We start from the raw sequence: 22,363 nt of genomic DNA, 5'->3' as shown, positions 1-22,363 counted from the left end.
ACATTAGCAGATCACCTAAGCAGGGACTTCTGCTCTCACCATGAGTGGGTGCTCCACCCAGAGGCAGCCTGTGCAATCTTCCAGAGGTGGGGATCTCCCCAAGTGGATCTATTCGCCACCAGGCAGAACAGGACATGCCACTGCTTCTGCTTCAGATGGGGTCTGGGCAAGGGCTCCCTCTCTGATGTCGTCCTCCTGTTCTGGGTGGGAAGCCTGATATACATATTCTCCTCCTCCCCGCACCCGATCCCGCTCGTCAGCAGGGTCCTGGCAAAAGTCAAGAGAGACAGGGCCCAAGTTATCACGATCGCCCCAGCGTGGCCGCACCAACATTGGTTCGTCACGCTGTTGAGCTTGGCAGCAGGCCCCCCCCCCCCCCCCCCGTGGTCCTTGCTGGACCGACCAGACCTGCTGTCACAGAACCACGGTCGCCTCTTGCGCCCCAACCTCGCATCTCTCCACCTTGCAGCATGGATGCTGTGGCTGAACCCTGAAGAACGGACCTGTTTGGAGGGGGTCCAGCAGGTTCTCCTGGGAATCCTCAACCAGACAGACCTATCTGGCAAAGTGGACAAGGTTTTCCCACTGGGCGGCTGAACAGGGCTTCTCCCTTTCATGTTCTTCGGTGCAGTCAATCTTAGACCACCTGCTTCATTTTAGGAATCAGGGCCTGGCACACTTCTCTATCAGGATGCATCTGGCAGCTATCTCCACCTTTCATCTGCCCGTCCAGGGGCAGATGGTGTTCTCCCGTGACATGACGGTCAGGTTCCTCCGAGGTCTCGAGAGACTTTTTCCTCAAGTTCGGTCCCTAGTGGGATCTCACCTTGGCTCTGTCCAGGCTCGTGGGCCCGCCCTTGGAGCCTTTGGCCTCATGATCCCTGTCTCACCTATTGTGGAAGGTAGCTTTCCTGGTGGTGGTGACGCTGGCGAAGTGAGTTTCTGAGCGGCATGCCCTGACCTTGGAACTGCCATACACTGTCTTCTATGAGGACATGGTCCAGCTCCGGCCCCACCCGAACTTTCTTCCCAAAGTGGTGTCCACTTTCCACATGTGCCAGGACATCTTCCCTCTGGTCTTCTGCCCTAAGCCCCATGAGACTAGTGAAGAGAGGCGCCTCCACACTTTGGACACAAGAAGGGCCCTGGCTTTCTACCTAGATCAGACAAAGCCTTTCCGTAGGTCGACTCAGCTTTTCATCTCTACAGCTGATAGGATGAAGGGCCTCCCGGTGTCCATGCAGAGGATTTCTAACTGGATTACCTCTTGCATAAGGGCTTGTTACGAGCTGGCAGGGGCCCCACTGCCAATCGTCAGAGCCCACTCAACCAGAGCACAGGCATCTTCGGCGGCCTTCCTAGCACATGTTCCGATCCAGGACGTCTGTAAAGCCAAAGAAGAAAAGGCAGTCAAAGAACAAAAGACAGTTACCTTTTTCCGTAACTGGTGTTCTTCAGGATGTGTTGCTCACGTCGATTCAACGACCCACCCTCCTTCCACATTGTCGGAGTTTCTGGCAAGAAGGAACTGAGGGTGGAGGGGGGTTGGCAGCGCCCTATATGCCGCGACATATGTGCATCACCCAAGGGGCGCCAGAGCCAGTTCCCTACGGATACAGCTGAGGGAAAAACTTCTGGCACCGGTGCATGTGGCGAGTGCACACACCGAAGTTGAATAGACATGAGCAGCACATCTCGAAGAACACCAGCTACAGAAAAAGGTAACTGTCTTTTCCTGGTGTTGTGCAATTGTCAAATTTTATATTTTTGAATCCTGTTTAACTGAAATACTTGATTTTGTGACGGTCAGGTTTGACATGCTCCCGTTGATGTCTGCAGAAGCTCATGTAACGTGGAGGCAGATCCTTAGCTGGTGTAAATTTTCATAGCTCTCTTAAAGTGAATATAGAGCTATGACGAATTACACAAGCTGAAAATCTGCCCCCAGGTCTTTGACTGGAGTTGGAGAGGGTATCAGTTCTGGCATGTTCACTGTATCCTTTGTGCCAGCTGAACAGCTCTGGACTATATACAAGCTTTTCACTGAACATATAACACCTCTTGTTGAACTCGTGGGGTTGCACACATAACAACCTGTCAGCTTCCCCGGTGGGCCCTGTCAGCTCCTTCATCTGGAGCTAGCCAGCTTCAAAATGGAGAGCTATTGAGCTTCCAGCATACCAAGCTCTTAAGCCCCTTGTGTTTTCAGTCTCATCTGCTTCATCAGCAAATTCCTCTAACCAAATAGATGCACATTTAGTTAACTATCTGTGCACATGTGTATGCCATACCTATCCCTTCTTCTCACTGATTATTAAAATAGTAAAAAGCTTCAGAAAATTACTCACACTTGTCCCAAGTTCCTTGAGAACATGGTAGCAATAGCACCCAAGAATACTTTTTTCCACCTTCAGACAAGACTTCATGCCTTCCTCTTCTTCCTCAAGGGCATGGTAACTATGATCCATACATTCAGCAGCTCAAGAATGGTTTACTGTCATTCCCTTTGCCCAGGGTTATCAGTCAAAGCCAATCAAACTCCACCTTTCCAACACACCACAGCCTGTGTGGGACTAAACTGCAGTGAACACATAATACTAGATCTCCATCCCCCGCCTCCCACCCTCGACTCCCTTTTCATTTCATAGTCTCCATCTTTAAACATCTTCTTGGGCTGGGACAGGGCTTCTGTAGCACCTGCCTCTTCGTCCCTAGCTCTCCAAGACTGCTGTGTTTATCAGGAACACTGTAGTGGAAGGGTCCAAAGGGAAGCTGTCAGGAGTTGGAGGTATTTTCAGGGCTGGGCGGCTGTGGAACATCCTAGCAAAGGAGATCGGAATGTGATTCTTTCTGACCATATTCACCTTGTGTAGTAAAACCCACCTCTGCACCAAAGCCTACTCATAATAATAGATGTCATAATAGTGATGTACTCAAAATTATTATTTTGTTTAAAGTGATGACACCCTAGCAAGGCAAGAGTGGAACTCACCTTTGCTTTTTGTTTTATGCCCCTATAATTTTACTATATTTCACCACTACTCTGCAAGAGAGAGTAGCGTATGAAAACAGGAGGATGGAATGGGAAATGTTCTGCACCCTTAGTCATAGTGGTTGCTATCAGCAAGACTGCAGCATTACTTTCTGGTTTAATTTAAAGCCCAATTTGAAACCTATTTTCTGCTTGCTTTTACTTTATTATACCCCACAAGTGACTTTCATTGTTTCCCATCTGCTAGGCCTTCATCTCTTTTGCACATTCACTGTTTGATTTAATGTTCCAACTGAATCTATTTTAACTCTTAATTCAGTTTTGCAAATTTAGACTTAAAGCCTGCTATTTTATCATTTAAACTGAAAGGAAAACTAACCCTGCAACAGTTTTTTTTTCCTCCTTGGACTGCAGTAAACATTTTTATTTTTGCCCATGTAATTTCATTTAGTCTGTGCCATTTTTGCTGACAATCTGAAGCCCCAGTCCAACAAACACATGTGCTTAACTTTAAACATACAAGTAGATCTTTTCACTTCAATAAGCTTATGCCTACTCACATGCTTGAAGTGAAGCAAGCGAGAAGGTGTTTTGCAGGATCAGGGCCTAACACAATGGTTCCTAGTCTTTCTTTGTTGGAAATTTATTGGTGTGGCATTGATGTCCCCAATGTTCTCTTGCTCAGTGTTCCAGCATGGCTTCTTTATTCTGTTTTCTCTTTTCTGTCTGTCCTTTTTTCCTAGTTTGGTCTGATTGTTTCTCTCTGTATGTTTTTCTTTTTTGGTTGATTTCTATTTTATAAGATTTTTTTGGTTCCTTCCTGTGATAGCTTCACCCTCATTCACTAGAAGGCTATGTGCTGCTTGGGAGTGGTGATGAGAGGCTGGGCCGTATGTACTTTAACATCGGCCAAGTATTGTGCAGATCCATGTGGGACATATTATGTCAATTATGTAATGAGCTAATTTACAGGTTTGAAAATAATTTGCATAGAACAGTATATTTTGTGTTTAAATAACTGTGTGGAGGTAGTGATAGTGAAAGGCATTGACTTGATTGAACTGGTGAATGAAGTCTTCTGTTGATCAGCAGGGCAAACTTTTCATTTTTATCTCCTTTAATAGGTCATTTAAGGTAAGAGCAGCGACAACTAGTGATACACCTGCTGTTGAAATGCTCATCAAAACTCTTGACTTGAATGACAGTATACTGGATGACTTAAAGGTCTTCACTCAGGCTCGCAGAGATCCAGTGAGTACTTGTTGCAGACATACCAGTTGTTGTCCATTGCATTGTCCAATGTTAAACCTACCATATATTAAAATATCTTTCCTAGGGTCCAAACCTAATCCATTGAAGTCAATGGGAAAGTGGCCATTGGCTTCCACAGGAGCAAGATCTGGACTATATACCTTACATCAGTGGGACTCTGTTTGGGCACAGGGGTCCATCCATATGGAGCTTATTGCAGGATTGGTCCCAGTGTTAGGGAAAGATGAATGTAATAGAACAGTGCACAGAATATACAGAGGGGAAAGTATTTTACATTTAGCATGTTATTGAAAATTGCAGTTAAGACCAAATAGCAAACTTAGAATTCTAATATTGCGTGTAAATCAGTGATCATATTATCCTTTGCCTTTCAGGATGGGACACCAGTCCAGGCATTTGTAGCAGAAGTTTTGGATCAGATAGTTGGCATTTCTGTTGTTAAAAATGAAATGGTAAATCTCTTTGTATTTTTTTCCTTTTCCTATTTAAGATGTGTGCCCTGAGTTTGCACACTGTAATGCTGACTTGGTTATTATTTGTATTACAGTTGCCCCAGCCAAGATCTTGGCCTTGTGCTAAGCACTGTACACACACACACACACAGTAGAAGTCCCTTCTCCAAAGAGTTTACAATCCACACAAAGACAGGCAAAGGAAGGATTATTATCCCTTTTTACAGATGGGGACCTGAGGCACAGACAGAGATTAAGTGACTTGTCCAAAATCACACAGGGAGTCTGAGGTGAAGCAGAAAATTGAACTCAAATCTCCTGCATCCCAGTCTGAAGCCCTAACCTCAAAACCATTCTCTCTCTCTCTGTGACTTGATACTCCTTTAAAGCTAATACTACAAACCTGTATTTTGGCCCATATATTCCAAAACAGAAAATCAGCAGTTTGATCCAGCATTTTGAAAATGGCACTTCCACTCCTTTCAAATTGCCTTTTTTTACAATAGCTTCTGAGTAAAGTGCATCATACACATTTAACTTCAAAGAAATTAATATTGTTTTAAAAATAGATAAGGGGGGAGGGGGTAGGAGCAGACAGAAAAGCTGTCAGCTGTATTTGGGAGGTGAAGAGGATGAATATTTCCAGTTCTGTTTTACGTTAGTTGCTACAAATTTAAAACTTTCCTGGCATTTTTCTGGCACTAAAAAGGCAAAATCTTTCTTGAAAGATTTGTAATATTCCGTTTTAAAATCATATCCAGCAAGGTAAGGATTTTCATAGATGGTTTTTAATTCTTTCAAATGCATTGAAATCAGGGGTCGCTGTCTGTAAGGTGGCTAAACTAGCGCAAACCCCAACTCTTCTAACAGGATGATGAAGGAATTCATGCATGGGGCTCCTCACAGAGATTTTCTTCCCAAAAGTCCCCTGCTCAGCTTTTACTGTGGGAGAGACAATCTGGCCTCTCTCTGATACCTTGCAAAATAGAAAACATATTTTTTTGTAAATATCTGTCAAAAAATGTCAGGCTCTCGTACTTTACTGCTGGGGTCAGATATACATTTCTTATAGTAAATAAAGCATGATGAGTTATACAAATTGATTTTGATACAAAGGAAAGATTGTGAAGTACCGTTTGTTTGGCTAATGTGCTTTGCTAGTGAATAGCGCTCAAGGTAGTCTTGTTTCAATGTTCAAACTTCATCATTAATAAATATAAAGGCAGTTTGCTGTCAAATCTTTTATCACAAAAACACAACTCTTTCATCATCACTGATTTAAAATGTCTTATTTCCTAGGATATTGAATATATCCGTTCACATTACAACATTGAAGATTTTATTTACTTCAGTCATCACCAGCAGGAGGAACATGGCCATCTGTACCACTTTGCTCTAAATCCCATATTCCATCACTATACCAAATATTTTCTGAAAGAGATCCTTCGCTTAGCCTACAAGTCTTGTCTCTACTACCCTATTTATCCACAGTCTGTGGACGGCGAGGTAAAAGAAAAAGTTGGCAGTGATTTTATTAAAGATCATACGTGCTGACCTTTATTTTCCTTGGTTTTTTTGTTTTGTTTGTTTGTTTTTCTATGACTGCATATATAGCAGGTGTAGAGAAATTTCTTCAGAAATGTTGCAAACACTTTGTTCTCCTCTCAGATCACACAATCTCCATCTGTGTTGATGGGTGACACGTGGTAGGGCTAGACTGTGGCTTTGCTACAAGCCCTGTGTTTGGGGCAACACATTTAGTGTGTTCCCTCAGTGTGGGAATCATGCCTCAGAGAGGAATGATTTGCTCTCTACTTCCCCGCTTGCTTCAGTGGTGGAGGTAGTTTGGTTTTTGTCCAGGCCATTACTTTCCCCTCTACTGACCAATACATTGTGAGGACTGTAGCCAAAGCTTCACCCATTCTCTGCCCACTCCCAATGTACCCGCTCTAGGACAGATTAGCAATACCCTGTACCTCTGGCACACCTGGACACAATCTTCAAATAGCCAAATAGGAGCAGTTTTTCCTCTACCTTTTGCCCCTGCCTGGATGCATAGTTGAAGGAACTGTCCTGCTCATACTGTGTATAAACTGGGGAATACTCCATGATATTTTCATTGAATTGTTTAATATGCTGATGCAACTTGTGTAACCTTATGTGACTTGCAGATCAGTTACATGGCATATTTTAAAATGTCACGATATTTTAAGCATTCATAGCTTATTTGTCTTATTTACAATGTCACGATAAGAAGCATTCATAGCTTCTTTGTCTTCACCTTGTAATTATATTTTCTGTTACTTTTTAACCAAACTTTTCTGATCAGTCATGTTCTCCCACCACATGTTTCTCAGACATTACCACTCAGTTGTATGGTGGATTTTGAGATGTACAGATGATCACTTTTTATTTAGAGATTCAGGGTGGGACAGTGGGAAGAGGAGAAAGGGGTGGAAGGAGGTCACTGACTACAACATGATGAGAATAGATTAAGGATCAAAAATTTTAAAGTACCTAAGTGTCTTAGGAGCCCTACTTTCAAAAGTGACTTATACACTTAGAACATAAGAGTGGCAATACTGGGTCAGAGCAAAGGTCCTTCTAGCCCAGTGTCCTGTCTTCTGACAGTGGCCAATGCCAGGTGCCCCAGCGGGAATGAACAGAACAGGGAATCATCACGTGATCCATCCCCTGTCGCCCATTTCCAGCCTCTGGCAAACGGAGGCTGGGGACACCATCCCTGCCCATCCTGGCTAACAGCCATTGATGGACCTGTCCTCCATGAACCTATCTTGTTCTTTTTTGAGCCCTGTTATAGTCTTGGCCTTCACAACATCCTCTGGCAAGGAGTTCCAAAGACAGACTGACTGCGTTGTGTAAAAAACATACTTCTTTTTGTTTGTTTTAAACCTGCTGCCTATTAATTTCATTTGGTGGCTCCTAGTTCTTGTGTTATGAGAAAGAGTAAATAACAGTTCCCTATTTACTTTCTTCACACCAGTCATGATTTTATAGACCTCTATCATATCCCCCCTTAGTCATCTCTTTTCCAAGTTGAAAATCCCAGTCCTATTAATCTCTCCTCATACGGAAGCCGTGCCATACCCCTTATAATTTTTGTTGCCCTTTTCTGAACCTTTTCCAATTCCAATACATATTTTTTGAGATGGGGCGACATCATCTGCACACCGTATTCAAAATGTGGGTGTACCATGGATTTATATAGAGGCAATATGATATTTTCTGTTTTATTATCTATCCCTTTCTTAATGATTCCCAACATTCTGTTTGATTTTTTGACTGTCGCTGTACATTGAGTAGATGTTTTCAGATAACTATCCACAATGACTCCAAGATCTTTTTCTTGAGTGGTAACAGCTAATTTAGACCACATCATTTTATATGTATAGTTGGGATTATATTTTCCAATGTGCATCACTTTGCATTTATCAACATTGAATTTCATCTGCCATTTTGTTGCCCAGTCACCCAGTTTTGAGAGACCCTTTTGTAGCTCTTCGCCGCCTGCCTGGGACTTAACTATCTTGAGTAGTTTTGTATCATCTGCAAATTTTGCCACCTCACTATTTGCCCCTTTTTCCAGATAATTTATGAATATGTTGAATAGGACTGGGCCCCATACAGACCCCTGGGGGACACCACTATTTATCTTTCTCCATACCTCTCTCCACTTAGGAATCTAAGGGCTTGTCTACACTGCCCTGCAGTTTGGACAACAAGCAAGACTACACTAATGTGAACCAGGAACTTTTTAGTTCACACCTGCAGCATCCACACAGGGGAGTTAAAGCGCAGAACTTTGATGCGTACTGCTATTCACATCTCAGTAGTCGCAACTGCAGGGCAGTGTAAATGTAGCCTCGGTGTCCCTGAAAGTCAGTGGGACCTTTGGCATCTCAGTCACTTTTGAAAATGGGACTTAGGCTCCTAAGTCACTTAGACACATTTGAAAATTTTATCCTAAATTCGCTTTTCTTTTCTAACACGGGGCCTTTCTAGACAGAAAGCTAGTGCACCGCAAATTAGGGTGCAAATCTATAGCACACTAGCATGCTGCTCATGGCCATGTAGACCCTTCTCCTAGACACTCAAAGTTCTCGTTGACCTATTCCCATTTCAAAGCAGAGTAAATCAAAGCATACTAGGACATTTTTAGTGCGCTGTAGCAAGTTCCACACTGCCAGTTAGTGCACAGCATGCTAGCGCACTGTCAACATACATCTCAGCTTGCCACACACTAATTCTCTGTCTAGACAAGCCCATATAGGAATCTTGATAAGATAAATACACACATTTTCAGAAGAATCTTTTTGCTTCTCCAGCATGTTCTTCTTCTATACAGATTACTGCTCTGTGGAGTTTTAGTAATTGCCTCCTTGAGGAACTAATCTCACTGAATAACATTTGGCTAAATGTCATTCACAGAAATGAAGGTAAACAGGGATGGATGGAGAAGATGAGTTAAATCTCGGTAGTATTTTCTCCTTAGTCTATTTACAGGTTAAACAATTTAGCTTTAACTCAGCAATGCATTCTAATAAATGGTAAAATATTATTTTGTTCAGCTTACATTGTAGTAACATTAATCATGCTTATTTTTTTTGGTGTTGTGGCTATGATATGGACTTCAAAGGCACTTCAGTGTAATTTGCTTTCCGTTAATGTCCACTCTGTTTCTGATAATTCTCCTATTTTGTCTTTTCATGTGATGTGTAATTGGGCCAGTCATGCTGGAATAAAGCTGCTTCTAATGACCTGCCCTATCCAAGTTAACATTTGGGGGTTTTGTTCAGTTCAAATTTTTTCTAGTTTATTAACATTTATCACTTGGATGAAATTGACATTTCAGTCAGTATAGATTTTCTATATAAATTCTTACACCATCGTTTGCCAAACAAGCAAAGGTTAACAGTAAGCAGATAATACAGCTTAATGAGGTCAAATCAAGCTGATTCATGATCACTGTGGAGAAAAATATCCTCCTGGGGAAAATACTTGTGCTGAAAAATCCCATAAACCAAACCACTTGTTTATCTGTCATTCCCACAGAGATAGTAATGTAATTACTCTCATAATTATCTTCATTAGTGTCAGGAATTATCTGCAATTCATTCCTCTGCTCTGAGTATGTTTGTTTGTTTGTTTACTGATTTTTCTCTCAGATTTAGCCAACAGAGTTAAGAATTTTGTATTTGCAAAGCCGTACAACAGACATCTGTGATGCACTGTTCTGACATTCTCTGTGCTAAAATATAGATTGCTCTCTTTCAGTTTCAGAATCCCTATGCCCATTCCCTGACATCTGCCCTTCATTACATGGTTCCCGTGCGACCAAGACGACAGATTGTCTATCCTCTGGAAAAGCTTGGCATAAACGCTCCATCAAAGCAGGTCTCCAAGGATCAGGTGGGTAACAGAAGCAGCAGCAGGCAGGAGGCATAGTGCCAGCTAATGCAGGGTTTGACAGATGGGATGACATTACTGTCTTAGTGTTGATAGGCTGCTTCTTAATTACATTGAACGTGGTATTCATACCCTTACAGTCTAAGCTTTGCTTATGCCATACTGTATCTTTCTAAGCATATATTTCAAACTGACGATTATAAACCACAGCCACTGAGCTCTACAGTGTTTCCCTATTAGTAAATATTTTCATGTTTGCGGTATTTCCTATGAAATTACTTTGAAACTCATAGATTTTAAATTATTTTAATTAAAACACAGATAGCTCTTTGTACTGATGATTTTATCCTTTATGTTGGTGCTCTGCTTTCAAGACAAAAAGTACAATAATACACTTCTGACAACTTGGGTAGAAATACTGTTTGATGTATTTTAAAGCAATTTATTCTTCAGACCTGCAGCCAGGCTTGTTTAATGCTTCAGAACCCCTTCAAAAACCACTGCAAAGTGTCAGGAATGATTTAACAGCAAAGTAGATCCCCTTAGTCAAAAGCATATATTTATAGAACTCTCATACAACTTGGAGATGCTAAACTGGAAGCTTGTTAAAGTTAAATATGTTACACTTTTGTGCATTAAAATATCCTGTTTTTTTTTAAATGACTAAAAACTACAAAGATGTTTTCTCTGAAGTCACCAATGAAGTTAAAATGTCAGGGAAAAAACCACATCAGTGATGGATATTTTCTGTAAGTGGATGTAATTTACTTGGGGAAACATAATTAGAGAATTTTACATCTATTTAATGCTAGATTTCTATTTGCGGAGACAGGATCATGTATAATATCCTTTAGTGCTGTCCCCTCCATAGTTGGTAGATACTTCATGGCATTGAAAACTCTTAATTAGGTAGCAGTTAACAAAGCAGAATCCCAGAATCTATCTCAGCCAATTGGATTGTGTGTTGTTCTTTGGAACAATCTTCCCCTTCATATGCAAAACATTTCTCCTGCCTGCCTATCCTCTGCCTCATTGGCTGCCCATCCTTTTCCTTTAAACTGCTTCCTATGTGTCATCAAATTATATTCAAGTTGCCTTAATGGCAGAACCCATTACCATTTTTGCTGGAGCCACAAAACACAACCCTCACCTCTCATTTTTGAGAGTTTTGTGTTTATGCAGTTCATAAAACACTGTGCAAAGATCCTTCCTGAGGATTTTGGGTAGGATTAGTGAGCATTGCTTGAAGCCTCCCAAACTTAACTGATTCCTTTTATATGAAAAGCCATGTGGACTTTTCAGGTCACCACTAGCCTTTTGCTGAAAGAGAAATGGAGCCCAGCTGCTTCGCTAGGGTCTTCACATATGCACTAACATTCAAAAATGATTTTCAAAGGGCTATTTTCTATTTAAACTGAAAGTCTCAGTCTGAGTCCCCAGCAACTTGCGGGTTAGTCTAGTCCACTACCACTGCTCATAGCTTTTTGAAGTAGCAGCAGCATGAAACTAACAAGACTGAATTGGCTCTTCTGCTAAGCAACTACCGTGGCCTTTGGCTACGATGAATTGGGTCATTTTAATAACTTAAGAGGCAGCCTAGTGAGGTGGACTGATAATAGTACTAAAAATAGGAGGCAGGCTCTGCTTTCTGATCCTGCCTCTTTTACTGATTCCCTCTGTGACCTTGGTCAAGTCACTTGCCATCCTTGTACTCAGACATCTCAGGAAGGAAGAACTGTACCCATGAATAATCCCTGCTCACCCCGCAGAATCCCACAGCCAAGTCAACAATGCGTTGTGATGAAGGGAACTGGAGGCTACAGCTAGAACTAATACAATTGACTGACGTGGATGTGATCATTACATGTTTATAATATGGTAGCACTCAGAGGCCTCAGTCAGGCACAGTGCAAACAGAAAGATGGTCTCTGCCGTGAAGAGCTTAAAATCAAGGCCAGACAAAAAGTGCAGAGAAGGAGGTGGTCAGGTTGAAAAACGTCATTTTGGTTCTACATTTTTAAAAGAAGTCTGCATTGTGGGGGCCTGGGTAAGATAAGTGGCGATTAGTGAAAGAGATGAGCTAACAGGAGCCCAGAGTAAGAAAAAGGGAAAGAGTATATTGATGAGGGAGAAGAGAGGAAGCAAACAACAAATCAGCAAAGAAATAAAAATGTCCAATGTCCAAACTTAAAGCAGAGTCTGATGATATCCCTTGCATCCAGGGGTTCTGAAGCAGGATATCCTCCTACCCACGTGGATGGGAAAAGGGGTCTCAGTGGACCGTGGTGCCCTGGAGGGGTGGGGTCACACTTCTAGATCTGAAGTAGCTGAAGGGTCCCAGTTTGGCTTCACCCACACTTCTGTGTTCTGGTTTTCTCAGCATCTATTGAGTGGGGGAGTCTCTCCTGATTGTGAGAAGTATTTCTTCTTGACCAGTGCTGGTGATTTGTGCCTTGATGCATGAAGACTCAGAGTCCTTGTAATTTTCATCTTGTGTAACTGCAGATCTTTTCCCTATTAAATACAGCACAAAAGCTGTAGTGTCGGACAATCATCATTCAGGAAATGTGACATTTTTCATTTGAATGTCCGTTGTGACCAACTACTGAGTTTCTCTATCTATTTTTGCTATGGAAACAAACAATTTTACTAACATTCTTGTTTTGTTGCCCAGACCCGGCTTCTTAGTGCCCATCTGCCTTCAGTCTACTGCCTCTGAAGCTTCAGACCTGTTTTCTGCCTCCCTGTTGTCTGCCCTCCTGTCACTCCAGCTTCTGGGACTGGCCTATGTCCGTCTCCTGTAGTAACAGCTCCAGGCTGAGCAGCTTGGTAGTTCCCTTGCTAAGCACAACCTTTGATTTGCATGCGCACACACACACGCCCCATGGACCATTAATAGCTTAGTATCTTCGGAAACTTTGCACATTGGGAGCCCTGTGGCACTTGCGACTTGTGCAGCCACTTTAACATGCTCCAGCCGCCTTGTGAGCATGAAGAGATTCACTCGTAACTATTGTTCCACTTGGGATAATTCTGGCAGGGTCTCCAAGGACCCAGTTCACCCCTTTCATTCCTCCAGAGATCAGATCAGAGATGTAAACCAGAAGACCTTTGCCTCACTTACTTCGCAGTGCTTGGGATTGCCAGTCCAGACTGAACTCAGCCATGTTGGGAGGAGGCAGTTTCCCTGTGAGCCTGGACGGGTTCTGTCACATACAAATGAGCACTAGTTATGTGCTAGTTTTTCTTCGTGCCCCCTCCATCAGATTTTTATGCTGCCCTTCTATGGCTTGAAAAGAAACCTATCCTCCTGCAGAAGGGCAGTTCAGTCTGTGCCACACTCAGAGAGAGAGAGAGAGAGCTGTTTTATGGTGTTCAAGACACCATGGATCTGTCTCCCCTCAGTCCCTTCATATGGAGAGCCAGGCTTGGTTGAGATGGTGACTCTTCAGATCCAGGAGATCTGTAATATAGTTGCCTGTCTTTGGTGGACCATTACCCCTGTACGTCCATACACCCTGTTCTCCACAGGATCTTTTGTATCTGTCTAGGTCAATATCATTTCTAGTATGGCCCTAGCCTCTGGATTCTCAGTATCCCTTTGCTTATGGTCAATGATTATGGCTCTGAGGAAAGACTGAATCCACGGTCTCAGTTCTTTGCTGCTTTGAGCTCTATTGCCTGGCCCCTGTATCAGAGCAATCAAGGGGCTGCTTTAACTTATGCCACTGCCTCTGCATTGCCCCAGCCCCTATGCTGAGTCCATCTCATGAGGGCCAAAGCCAGGTGTTTTATACCCTAGGAGACCTGTGAATCTCCACTTTCTTATGGTGTAAATAAATCATACAATATTGAACCTTAAAAGCATGACAGCACCTTGTGTGTAAAAATTGTTTTTCTTCGAGGCCTGCTGTGTGTGTTCTCCCTTGTGGGATTGCACTTCCTGGTCGCGAGCACAAGGAACCATCTTTTGAAACCAGGTCCATTGTGGAGCATGTAAGCACCCTCGCATAGCAACTTATGTCAGAAGCCCTAGGCTATATAAGGGAAAGCACGTCCCTATTTTTGGGTCTCACCTCCAAAACAGAAGTTCCTTTTGAAGGGCGTGCCCTTTTTAGTGACGAGACTGACATGATGCTGGAAAAAATAAAGTCTTCTAGGAACACAGCTAGATCTCTTGGCCTTTCCCAGACTTCCACTTCTCAGATGATCCTCCTCCTGTCCAGCCTCCAAATTCCAGAGGCAAGGGACAGCAGCTTCTCAAAACTGCTCCTCTCAAAGGAGGTTCCATTTTCCCCCAGAGCCAAATTATGGAAGGAGGCCTCAGCAACAATATACGACTAAGAACACTGGTGTTCACAGACTAGGCCACCGACTCTGCTTCTAAGTAGCAGACTGATAGGCCACCTGAGAACCAAGTTATTGTCTCCAGTACCTTTTCCCCTCACCTTTCTCCATTTCCTCGGTTCAGTCCTTGTCTGTCCTTATTTTACACCAGCTGGTGCATAATCACTTCTGATCCCTGTGTTTTAGAGACCATCCTCAGCAGATATTCCAACCAGTTCTGCACTCGGCCCCCCCTCATCCTCTCTCCCTCCCTAGGGACAGTTCCCATGCGAACATACTCCTACAGAAGGTGGACTCTGCTATCAGAAAGGGTAATGGAAGTAATTCCTGCCCCTCCTCCTCACATAATCCATCAAGAGAAGAGCATTTATTCCTGGTATTTCCTCATCCTCAAGAAGGTGGATGGTCTAAGAACCATTTTGAGCTTCAAGAACCTGAACAGGTATATCCAGACATTAAAATTCAGGATGCTCGTGTGGAGGAGATTATTCCCTCGCTTACCAAGGAAAGTGGTGTAGCTCTCTTTGAAGGATGTGTACTTCCACGCGGCTATTAGGAAGAAACATTACAGTTTCCCTAGTTTCTAGGAAACAGACTCCCAATTAAGATTTTCCCTTTTGGCCTGCCAGCAGCCTCATGGATTTTCACCAAATGCCTAGATGGAAGTTTATCTCCACACCCAGGAGTACATGTATACCCGTATTTAGATGATTGACTGATAAAAGCCAAATAAAAACAGGACTTGAGAAGAGTCATTACTACTTGAACCCTGTTCCACTACCCAGGGCTGCAAATAAACACAAGAGTCATTGATAACTTCTCCTAGCAAAGGATTTTTTGAGTGGTACAGTACTGGGCTTGGTACCAGTCTGAGCAATCCTTCTGGAGCAAAGATTCACCACCATATAGCAAGCCCAAGTCACATTAAGGGCTCAGAGAGAGTTGTCTGCTCATCTTTTTCTGAGGCTCATGGTCTTCATGGAATTGTCAACCTACATGACCACTCACACTAGACTATCCATGAGACCTCCTCAATGGGTAGTGCAGCACAGTGGCCACCCAGGGATGCCTTTAAATCTCCTGTTCCCACAGCCATGATAACCATGATGCCTCAACTTTGGGTTGTGAGGAATGCATTACTGAGCTCTGGAAGTGCATGGACTATGGAACTTCTAGGACGCAAGGTTCATACCAACATCCCAAAGCTCAGAGTGGTATGCTGACCTTCAAAGTATTCCTACCCTCATTTCATCATCATATAATACAAGTGCAGACAGACAAAAGCATGGACATGTATTACAGCAACAAGCAAGGAGGAGCATAGTCTCTACTCTTTTGCATAGAAATAAAAAAAATAAACTTTGGCCATGGTGCATAAGGCTCCAGAGGTATCCTGTAGCTCAGCATCGGCAAGAATGTGCAAACAGATTCTCAGCAAGAAGATTCAGGATCAGCAAGAGTGGTTCCTGACAGCATCAAAAGGTTTCCAGCTGTTCAAGAATGGAGGACATCCAAAAGTGGACCTGTTTTCCTCTCAGAACACCCCCAAATGCACAAGAGCAGGTAGGGACGAGAAGTCTTCAGCAAGTGTCTTCCTGATGGATTGGAGTACATATCTGCTATATGCCGTCCTTCCCTTTCCTCTCATTCCCAGCATGCTTAGGAAAATCAAAAGGGACAGAGCAAATGTCATTCTGGCGACCCCAGTGTGACCAAGAAAGCTTTGGTATGTGAACTTGTGAGAACTTTCTGTAGAACCACCTCGTCCATTGCCCCATCTCCAGACCACCTGGAGAAGGTCTGGAGACGGGGGACAGACAAGTACTCCAACTGAACCCAGTCTTTCCGTATAGCAGCACTGAGGATAATCTGTTAACCATAACAGACTGCTCCTGCTATGAAAGAGTGTAAATCATATTGCTCCAAGATAGAAAGGGTCTATTATGAAATACTACAATCAGAAATTGAAAAGATTCTCTATTTGGGCCATGAGCAAAGGATTGATTCCATCACAAGCTGAGATTCCATCTCTCCTGGTCTAGCTTCTTTATTTGAAATCTCAAGGATGGTTGCATCTTTTTTGAAAATGCACTTGGCTGCATCAGCACAGTATCAAACATACTGTGAAAAAGACCTTTCTTCTCCCACCCCTTGGTTGTTGGTTTCCTGAAAGGTCTTATTAGTGCTTGCCACCCTACTACTTTAACTATAGTCTTGACTAAGTTGATGGGGCATCCCTCCAAACCTCTTGGTATGGCATTCCTGGAACCCCTGTCACTAATGACTGCCTTTCTGATTGCTATAACATCAGCAAGGAGGGATAGTGATCTGCAAGTTCTTATGGCCAATCCACCTTACACAGCTGATCAAAATGACAAAGTAGTACTTAGACTTCAACTTATTTTTTTGCCCAAAGTGGTATCTAACCTTCATCCCAGCCAATACATTTCCCTTCTGGTTTTCTTTTCCAGACCCCATTCCCATGAGGGAAAGTACTTCTCCATATTATAGACATAACAAGACTTATGCTTTTATTTGGGAAAGAGAACGTTTATCTGAAAATCATAGAGGCTATTCATAGCTCAAGAGAAAAAATACCTGTATCAACCTGTCTCTGATACCTATATCAGCTTATCATAGTGGATAAGAAAGTGTGTAGATCTGGTACAATGTAGCTTGGGAGCCAGTACCTACAGGGTTAAGATACTATTCAATTAGAGCCACTGCTGCATGTGTGGCTTTTGTGTTTGGCACTTACCAGTAGTGGAGATTTGTAAAATATTAGTATGGAGTTCAGTGCACACTTGAACCAGGTACTACTCTTTGGATTTAGCACCATGCTCCCATGCCCAGTTTGGGAGAGCAGTGCTACAGTCCATATTCAGCCAACAATTCTTCATCTAACAGTAACCTGATTAGCACTGCTTGCTAATGACCCACAAGCAAGAATACACAGAGGCCCTCAAAGAGGAAAGGGAGGATACTTACTAGTAACTGTTGTTCTTTAATGTTCGCCTCTGTGTATTCAATCTCCCCATGCACTTTCCCCACTGCCTCAGAGTCCTATGTGCCCTGGGACTCTGTGGTTCAGAAGAAGGCACTGAAGTGGTTGTGAGATGCACTCCCTTAGGTAGACTAGGGCAGAGGTTCTCAACCAGGGGTACGCATACCCCTGGGGATACGCGGAGGTCTTCCAGGGGGGTACATCAACAACTCATCTAGATATTGGCCTAGTTTTACAACAGGCTACATAAAAAACACAAGCGAAGTGAGCACAAACTAAAATGTCATACAGACAATGACTTGTTTATACTGCTCTATATACTATACACTGAAATGTAAGTACAATATTATATTCCAATTCATTTATTTTATAATTATATGGTAAAAATGAGAAAGTAAGTGATTTTTCTGTAATAATGTGCTGTGATACAATTGTAGTTTTTTTGTCTGATTTTGTAAACAAGTAGTTTTTAAGTGAGGTGAAACTTGGGGTATGCAAGACAAATCAGACTCCTGAAATGGGTACAGTAGTTTGGAAAGGTTGTGAGCCACTGGACTAGGGCACCTAATATAAGCAAGGGTGAAAGTAGAAATAGGGACTTACTGGTATGGGGCTGGGTTGGGGCTGGCTCTGGCCCCTGGAAGGGGCGGGGACTCGGGCAGAAGGGGCGGGGATGGGGGGCTCAGAGCCAGCCCCAGCCCGCCCTGTACCGGTAAGTGCCCTCCCCCTCCCCCGCCGGGGTAGCAGTGGCAGGCGGGGGCTCCGGCAGCAGTTTAAAGGGTCCAGGGCTCGGCCGCTGCTACCGCCCCAGGCCCTTTAAACCGTTGCCAGAACCCCCAGCTGCTGCTGCTATCCAAGGCTCCGGCAGCGGGGCTCAAGGGGCTATTTAAAGGGCCCAGGACTCCCCTGCTTCTACAGCCCCGGCCCTTTAAATAGCCCCCGGAGCCATGGGGTAGCGGTGGTGGGGCTCCGGCAGCTATTTAAAGGGCCCAGGGCAGTAGAGGCAGCAGGAGCCCCGACCCTTTAAATAACCCCTGGAGTCCCGCTGCTGCTACCCCAGGGCTCCAGCAGTGGGGCTTTGGAGGCCCTTTAAATTGCTGCCTGGGAAAGCTGGCTGCCCTGGTACGGCACACCAGCTCTTGCCAGTATGCTGTACCGGGGTGTACCAGCTTACTTTCACCTCTGAATATAAGACACCACACAAGGGTGCTTACGCACCCCCAAAGGAAATTGCTGTGAAAGAGTTTCACATGCCCCCACTGACTTGTGGCCCCAGTCACAGAGCTGTGAATGCAGAGGTGACTCTCAAAGACCAACAGTTACCGATGAAAAACTTCTTTTTGTGAAACTTTTCAATAGGTTTCTAAAATTAGTCATTTTGTCTCTTGCTGAGCCTAAACAGCTTTCCAGTGGTATCAGATCCCATCATTTCCAAAACTGTTCTAAATCAAAATGAAATGTCCAGTCCATGTATTCTGAATCAGTAACCTGAGTTGAACAATCAACTTTCATAGGAGGAAAAGACTCAAAATTTTAACTTCCACATTATTGAAACAGATTAGATAATATTGTACAAGAGTCCTGCCCACCTGTCAGTCATTTTTAGTCGTTACATTAAAAAAAAATCAGAATAAAAAAATCTGTCATAACATGCTGCTTGTTAATAAAGTGCTTATAATCGGAGAGTAGAAAACTATAGATAATTAAATAATTTTATAATGATGTCTTCATAAATAAACAATTTATAAATTTTTGTTTACTTTCTCACCATCTGGGAGCATTCTATTATCCATCTGCTCCATGGAATTATCAATATAAGAAAAGAGTAGCTGATATAATTTATGAGAATAACTGACCCACAGTGAAAAATAAAGATATCATGGCTGTGGAATTCTTTTTTGTTTCTGTCCCTTCATTATTGTTCTGTTGGATTTTTTTTTATTGCATGGTTGCATTCAAGCTGTTAGGTTTTATTGTGCACTTCAGGATTGTTGTTTCTGCAACAGCTCACAAAAAGAAGGCAGAGCAATTATTAAAGTATTACGAAATCCCACACAGCTGTGTGTGGATTGATAAAGGGCATCTTTGTATTACTCAGATAATTCTGTACTGCTCTAGATACTCTACAGGTAAAGCTACAGAAAATGTTAAAATAAGATGGGATATGATGGAGTGAAGTCATTAAAATATAGGGGTCCATATCCTCGGTTGATGTAAATCAGAATTGTTCCATTGACTTCATTGGAGCTATGCCATTTTACACCAGCTGAGGATCTGGCTTTGGATTGAATTGCTTAATTTGGATACAGGAATTCCTCTACAATACCGTTTCTTCTTTGAGTAGTGTCCCTATTGGTGCTCCGCGTAAAGTATGCCTGGGCCTCTAGAGTCCTTGATCAGAGAGTTTCCGTTAGCAGTGTCCATTCAACCTGCACATGCACTCTGTACAACCTTGTGCCACACGCTGAGGGTATGCAGGGCTGCACAGTAAACCGCACTCAGTTCCTTCTCTACTGCCTCGACTTGAGAGGGAGCTCTAGCTTGTCCACCTTGTGCATGCCTCAGCATTTTGTACAGTTCTTTTAGTTTAGTTAGTTTAGTGTTTATTTAGTAAGTTTAGTGTTTCTAGTTAGTGTTATTTAGTATAGAATTAATTAGATAGTAGTGAGGGAATTGGCTTTTTCCCTCGCTCCCCCCCCCATTTTTTTTTCTAGGGAGCCTTATCAGCCTGGCAGGGCATGGCTGGCTTCAAATGCTGCCTCTATAGTGAAGGTATCCCAGTCAGCTATGGCCAATGTGTGTGTGTCCATTGCTTGGGAGAGTCCCATATCTCCCAAAAGTGTAACTTCTGCCTAGCTCTCAAATCTAGAGCACAGAAGAACTGGGAGAATAAATTGAGGTTTCTGATGATGGAGCGCTCCCTTCGACCTGAGTCGAGTCAGGAGACCCACCCCCTATACATCCATCTTTGAACTGATCCAGCTGATCCATAGCATCAGCCCAGGTCTCTCCTAAGAACGAGAGGACTTCGGAGGACTCAGGGAAAGCTCAGAAAAAGAGGAGCTCAGTCTCCCATCACAAGGATCTGGCTCCCAAAAGGCTGTGGTCTCCCACTAAGTCTACAGTGTCAGAGGTCTCGATCTCTCAGCTTGGTACCACAGAGGCAAAAGACATCCTCCAGTGCCAGTGGCGTGGGACATCCCAGAGCACTTCAGAGAAGCACAGTCCCAGCAGGTCCCCAGTACCATCTATGAAGGATAAGGAGGCCCAGAACATACACTCCTCTACAGCGGCACAGTTTATATCAGGCTTGCTATTGGTGACTTCTCACTCGGCACCTTTGGTACTGGGCAAATCAGAGTGACAAACAATTTTGGCCCCTCTGTCAACACGCTGCAGATTGATGGTACCATTCACCTCAGCTGCCACATTGGTACTGACCCACTCCATATTGCAGGAATTCTGGTATTCCAGGGACTTCTCAGTCTTAGATGAGCTGGAATCCCCAGTACTTATGGGTACTGAACAACTCTTGGTACTGACACCCTGGTCTCTGGATTACCATTGCTTCTTGGTACCATAAGATTCTCTGCCCTTTTTACGATTTTTGCCAGTTCCAGGACCTTGAGAAGAGGGTGGCTGACACCCTTCAGATACCTCTTGAGGAGGTCAAAGACTTGCAACACAAGCTCCTGTACATCCTCCACTGGAGGATGTTGAGGAGGATAAAGTGACATTCAGTCTCCTGTATATTAGTGCAGCATTTCCCTCCACATCCGTACAGGAATCCATAGTTCAACAAGGATCCTCCTCCATGACCGAGATGGTGTGAATCAGCCCTTATGGGCCCCCCAAAGACCATACTGGGATTCTTGGGCTTCCTGTCAACAGCAGTTTGCCAGACCTCAGCTCCATTGCACTGAGAAGTTAGCGTTACACAGCCCCCTCTTCCAAACCCCCAACACGAGGAGACCTTTGAAGAACAGTAGACTTGGGCAGATAAGGAGGCCACCCCAATAACTTGTTACATCTTCGTCTCCAGACAAGGCAGTTGTACCTCCACCAAAATCAGTGGCCAACGATTTTTGCCAGTTCCAGGACTTTGAGAAGTGTGTGGCTGACACCCTTCAGATACCTCTTGAGGAGGTCAAAGACTTGCAACGCAAGCTCCTGTACATTCTGCAGTCAGCAATGCCTGCCTGCACTGCACTGTCCATGAGACCTGCACTATAATTTCCATAACGGTGCATGAAAGTGCCTGTTTTCATATTAATAATGAACAGTAGTATTCACAATAATCAGGTGGAATGTCCCCATATTCACAATTACATGTGTTGCTTTTACAGAGGTTGAGAGTTTGATCCCCAGTTTGAGGCAAACTATTCCCTTTATAAGTTTAGGGGCGGTTTACTTTTTCTGTCAGTTATTCTTTTAATTCAATACATTACCAAAGTGAAGCATACTAACCTCTCGTCCAAGAAAGGATTTTTTGACCCCACTTTGGGCAAATCTTTTAAACTCCCCATCTTTCTACAAACTCTTCTTGCACCATGCTCTGGCACTGCTGTGCTGTTAGTACTCCTGTCCCTCTAGAGGATGAAATCTGGAAAAACAGGAAGCTTGTTCATGATGCTAGAGATGGTAAATGCTAGCACAGGCACTGGTACTACTTGATGGGAGGGGAAATAGGTGGTGTACGATGCATTACCAGCATGGTGTTTGGTGCTGTATCACAGCATGATTGCTTGATTCCAGACGGGTGCTCATGGCAATTACCGGGGGGGAGGGGAAATCCCCCCGTAAAAGAAAATTGAGAGAGATCATCAGAACTGTGTGAAATGCGAGAGAAGTACTGGTTTGAGATCTATA

General features: G+C 43.5%; 1 protein-coding gene and 1 long non-coding RNA gene across 12 annotated transcripts in view; one reads left to right on the top strand and one right to left on the bottom strand.

Annotated features, from left to right (window-relative positions):
* Nucleotides 1–22,363, top strand: part of CFAP61 (cilia and flagella associated protein 61) — a 209,147-nt gene that overhangs the window by 60,287 nt on the left and 126,497 nt on the right. For 6 of the 7 annotated variants that reach the window (XM_039528376.1, XM_039528379.1, XM_039528377.1 and 3 more), the window contains exons 14-17: nt 4,117–4,243; nt 4,639–4,716; nt 6,016–6,222; nt 10,012–10,146. In XM_039528376.1, the coding sequence (XP_039384310.1) occupies nt 4,117–4,243; nt 4,639–4,716; nt 6,016–6,222; nt 10,012–10,146 (547 nt within the window). The remainder of the gene's footprint in view (nt 1–4,116; nt 4,244–4,638; nt 4,717–6,015; nt 6,223–10,011; nt 10,147–22,363) is intronic. The other variant, XM_039528380.1, reaches the window with a different exon arrangement.
* The window catches only part of LOC120400028, a 68,549-nt gene that overhangs the window by 18,989 nt on the left and 27,197 nt on the right, over nt 1–22,363 (bottom strand). For 2 of the 5 annotated variants that reach the window (XR_005595474.1, XR_005595473.1), the window contains exon 4: nt 5,489–5,692. The exons of 1 other annotated variant lie outside the window; for it this stretch is intronic. This is a non-coding gene — a long non-coding RNA (uncharacterized LOC120400028). Of the gene's footprint in view, nt 1–5,488; nt 5,693–12,886; nt 12,942–21,988; nt 22,098–22,363 lie in introns of those variants that run through there. 2 more of the 5 variants (XR_005595477.1, XR_005595475.1) reach the window with 2 other exon arrangements.

Source organism: Mauremys reevesii, linkage group 3 (assembly GCF_016161935.1).
Source record: "Mauremys reevesii isolate NIE-2019 linkage group 3, ASM1616193v1, whole genome shotgun sequence".
NCBI classification, from domain to species: domain Eukaryota; kingdom Metazoa; phylum Chordata; order Testudines; family Geoemydidae; genus Mauremys; species Mauremys reevesii.
Note: the sequence above shows the minus strand (reverse complement) of the source record. Positions and strands in the feature narration are given on the sequence as shown.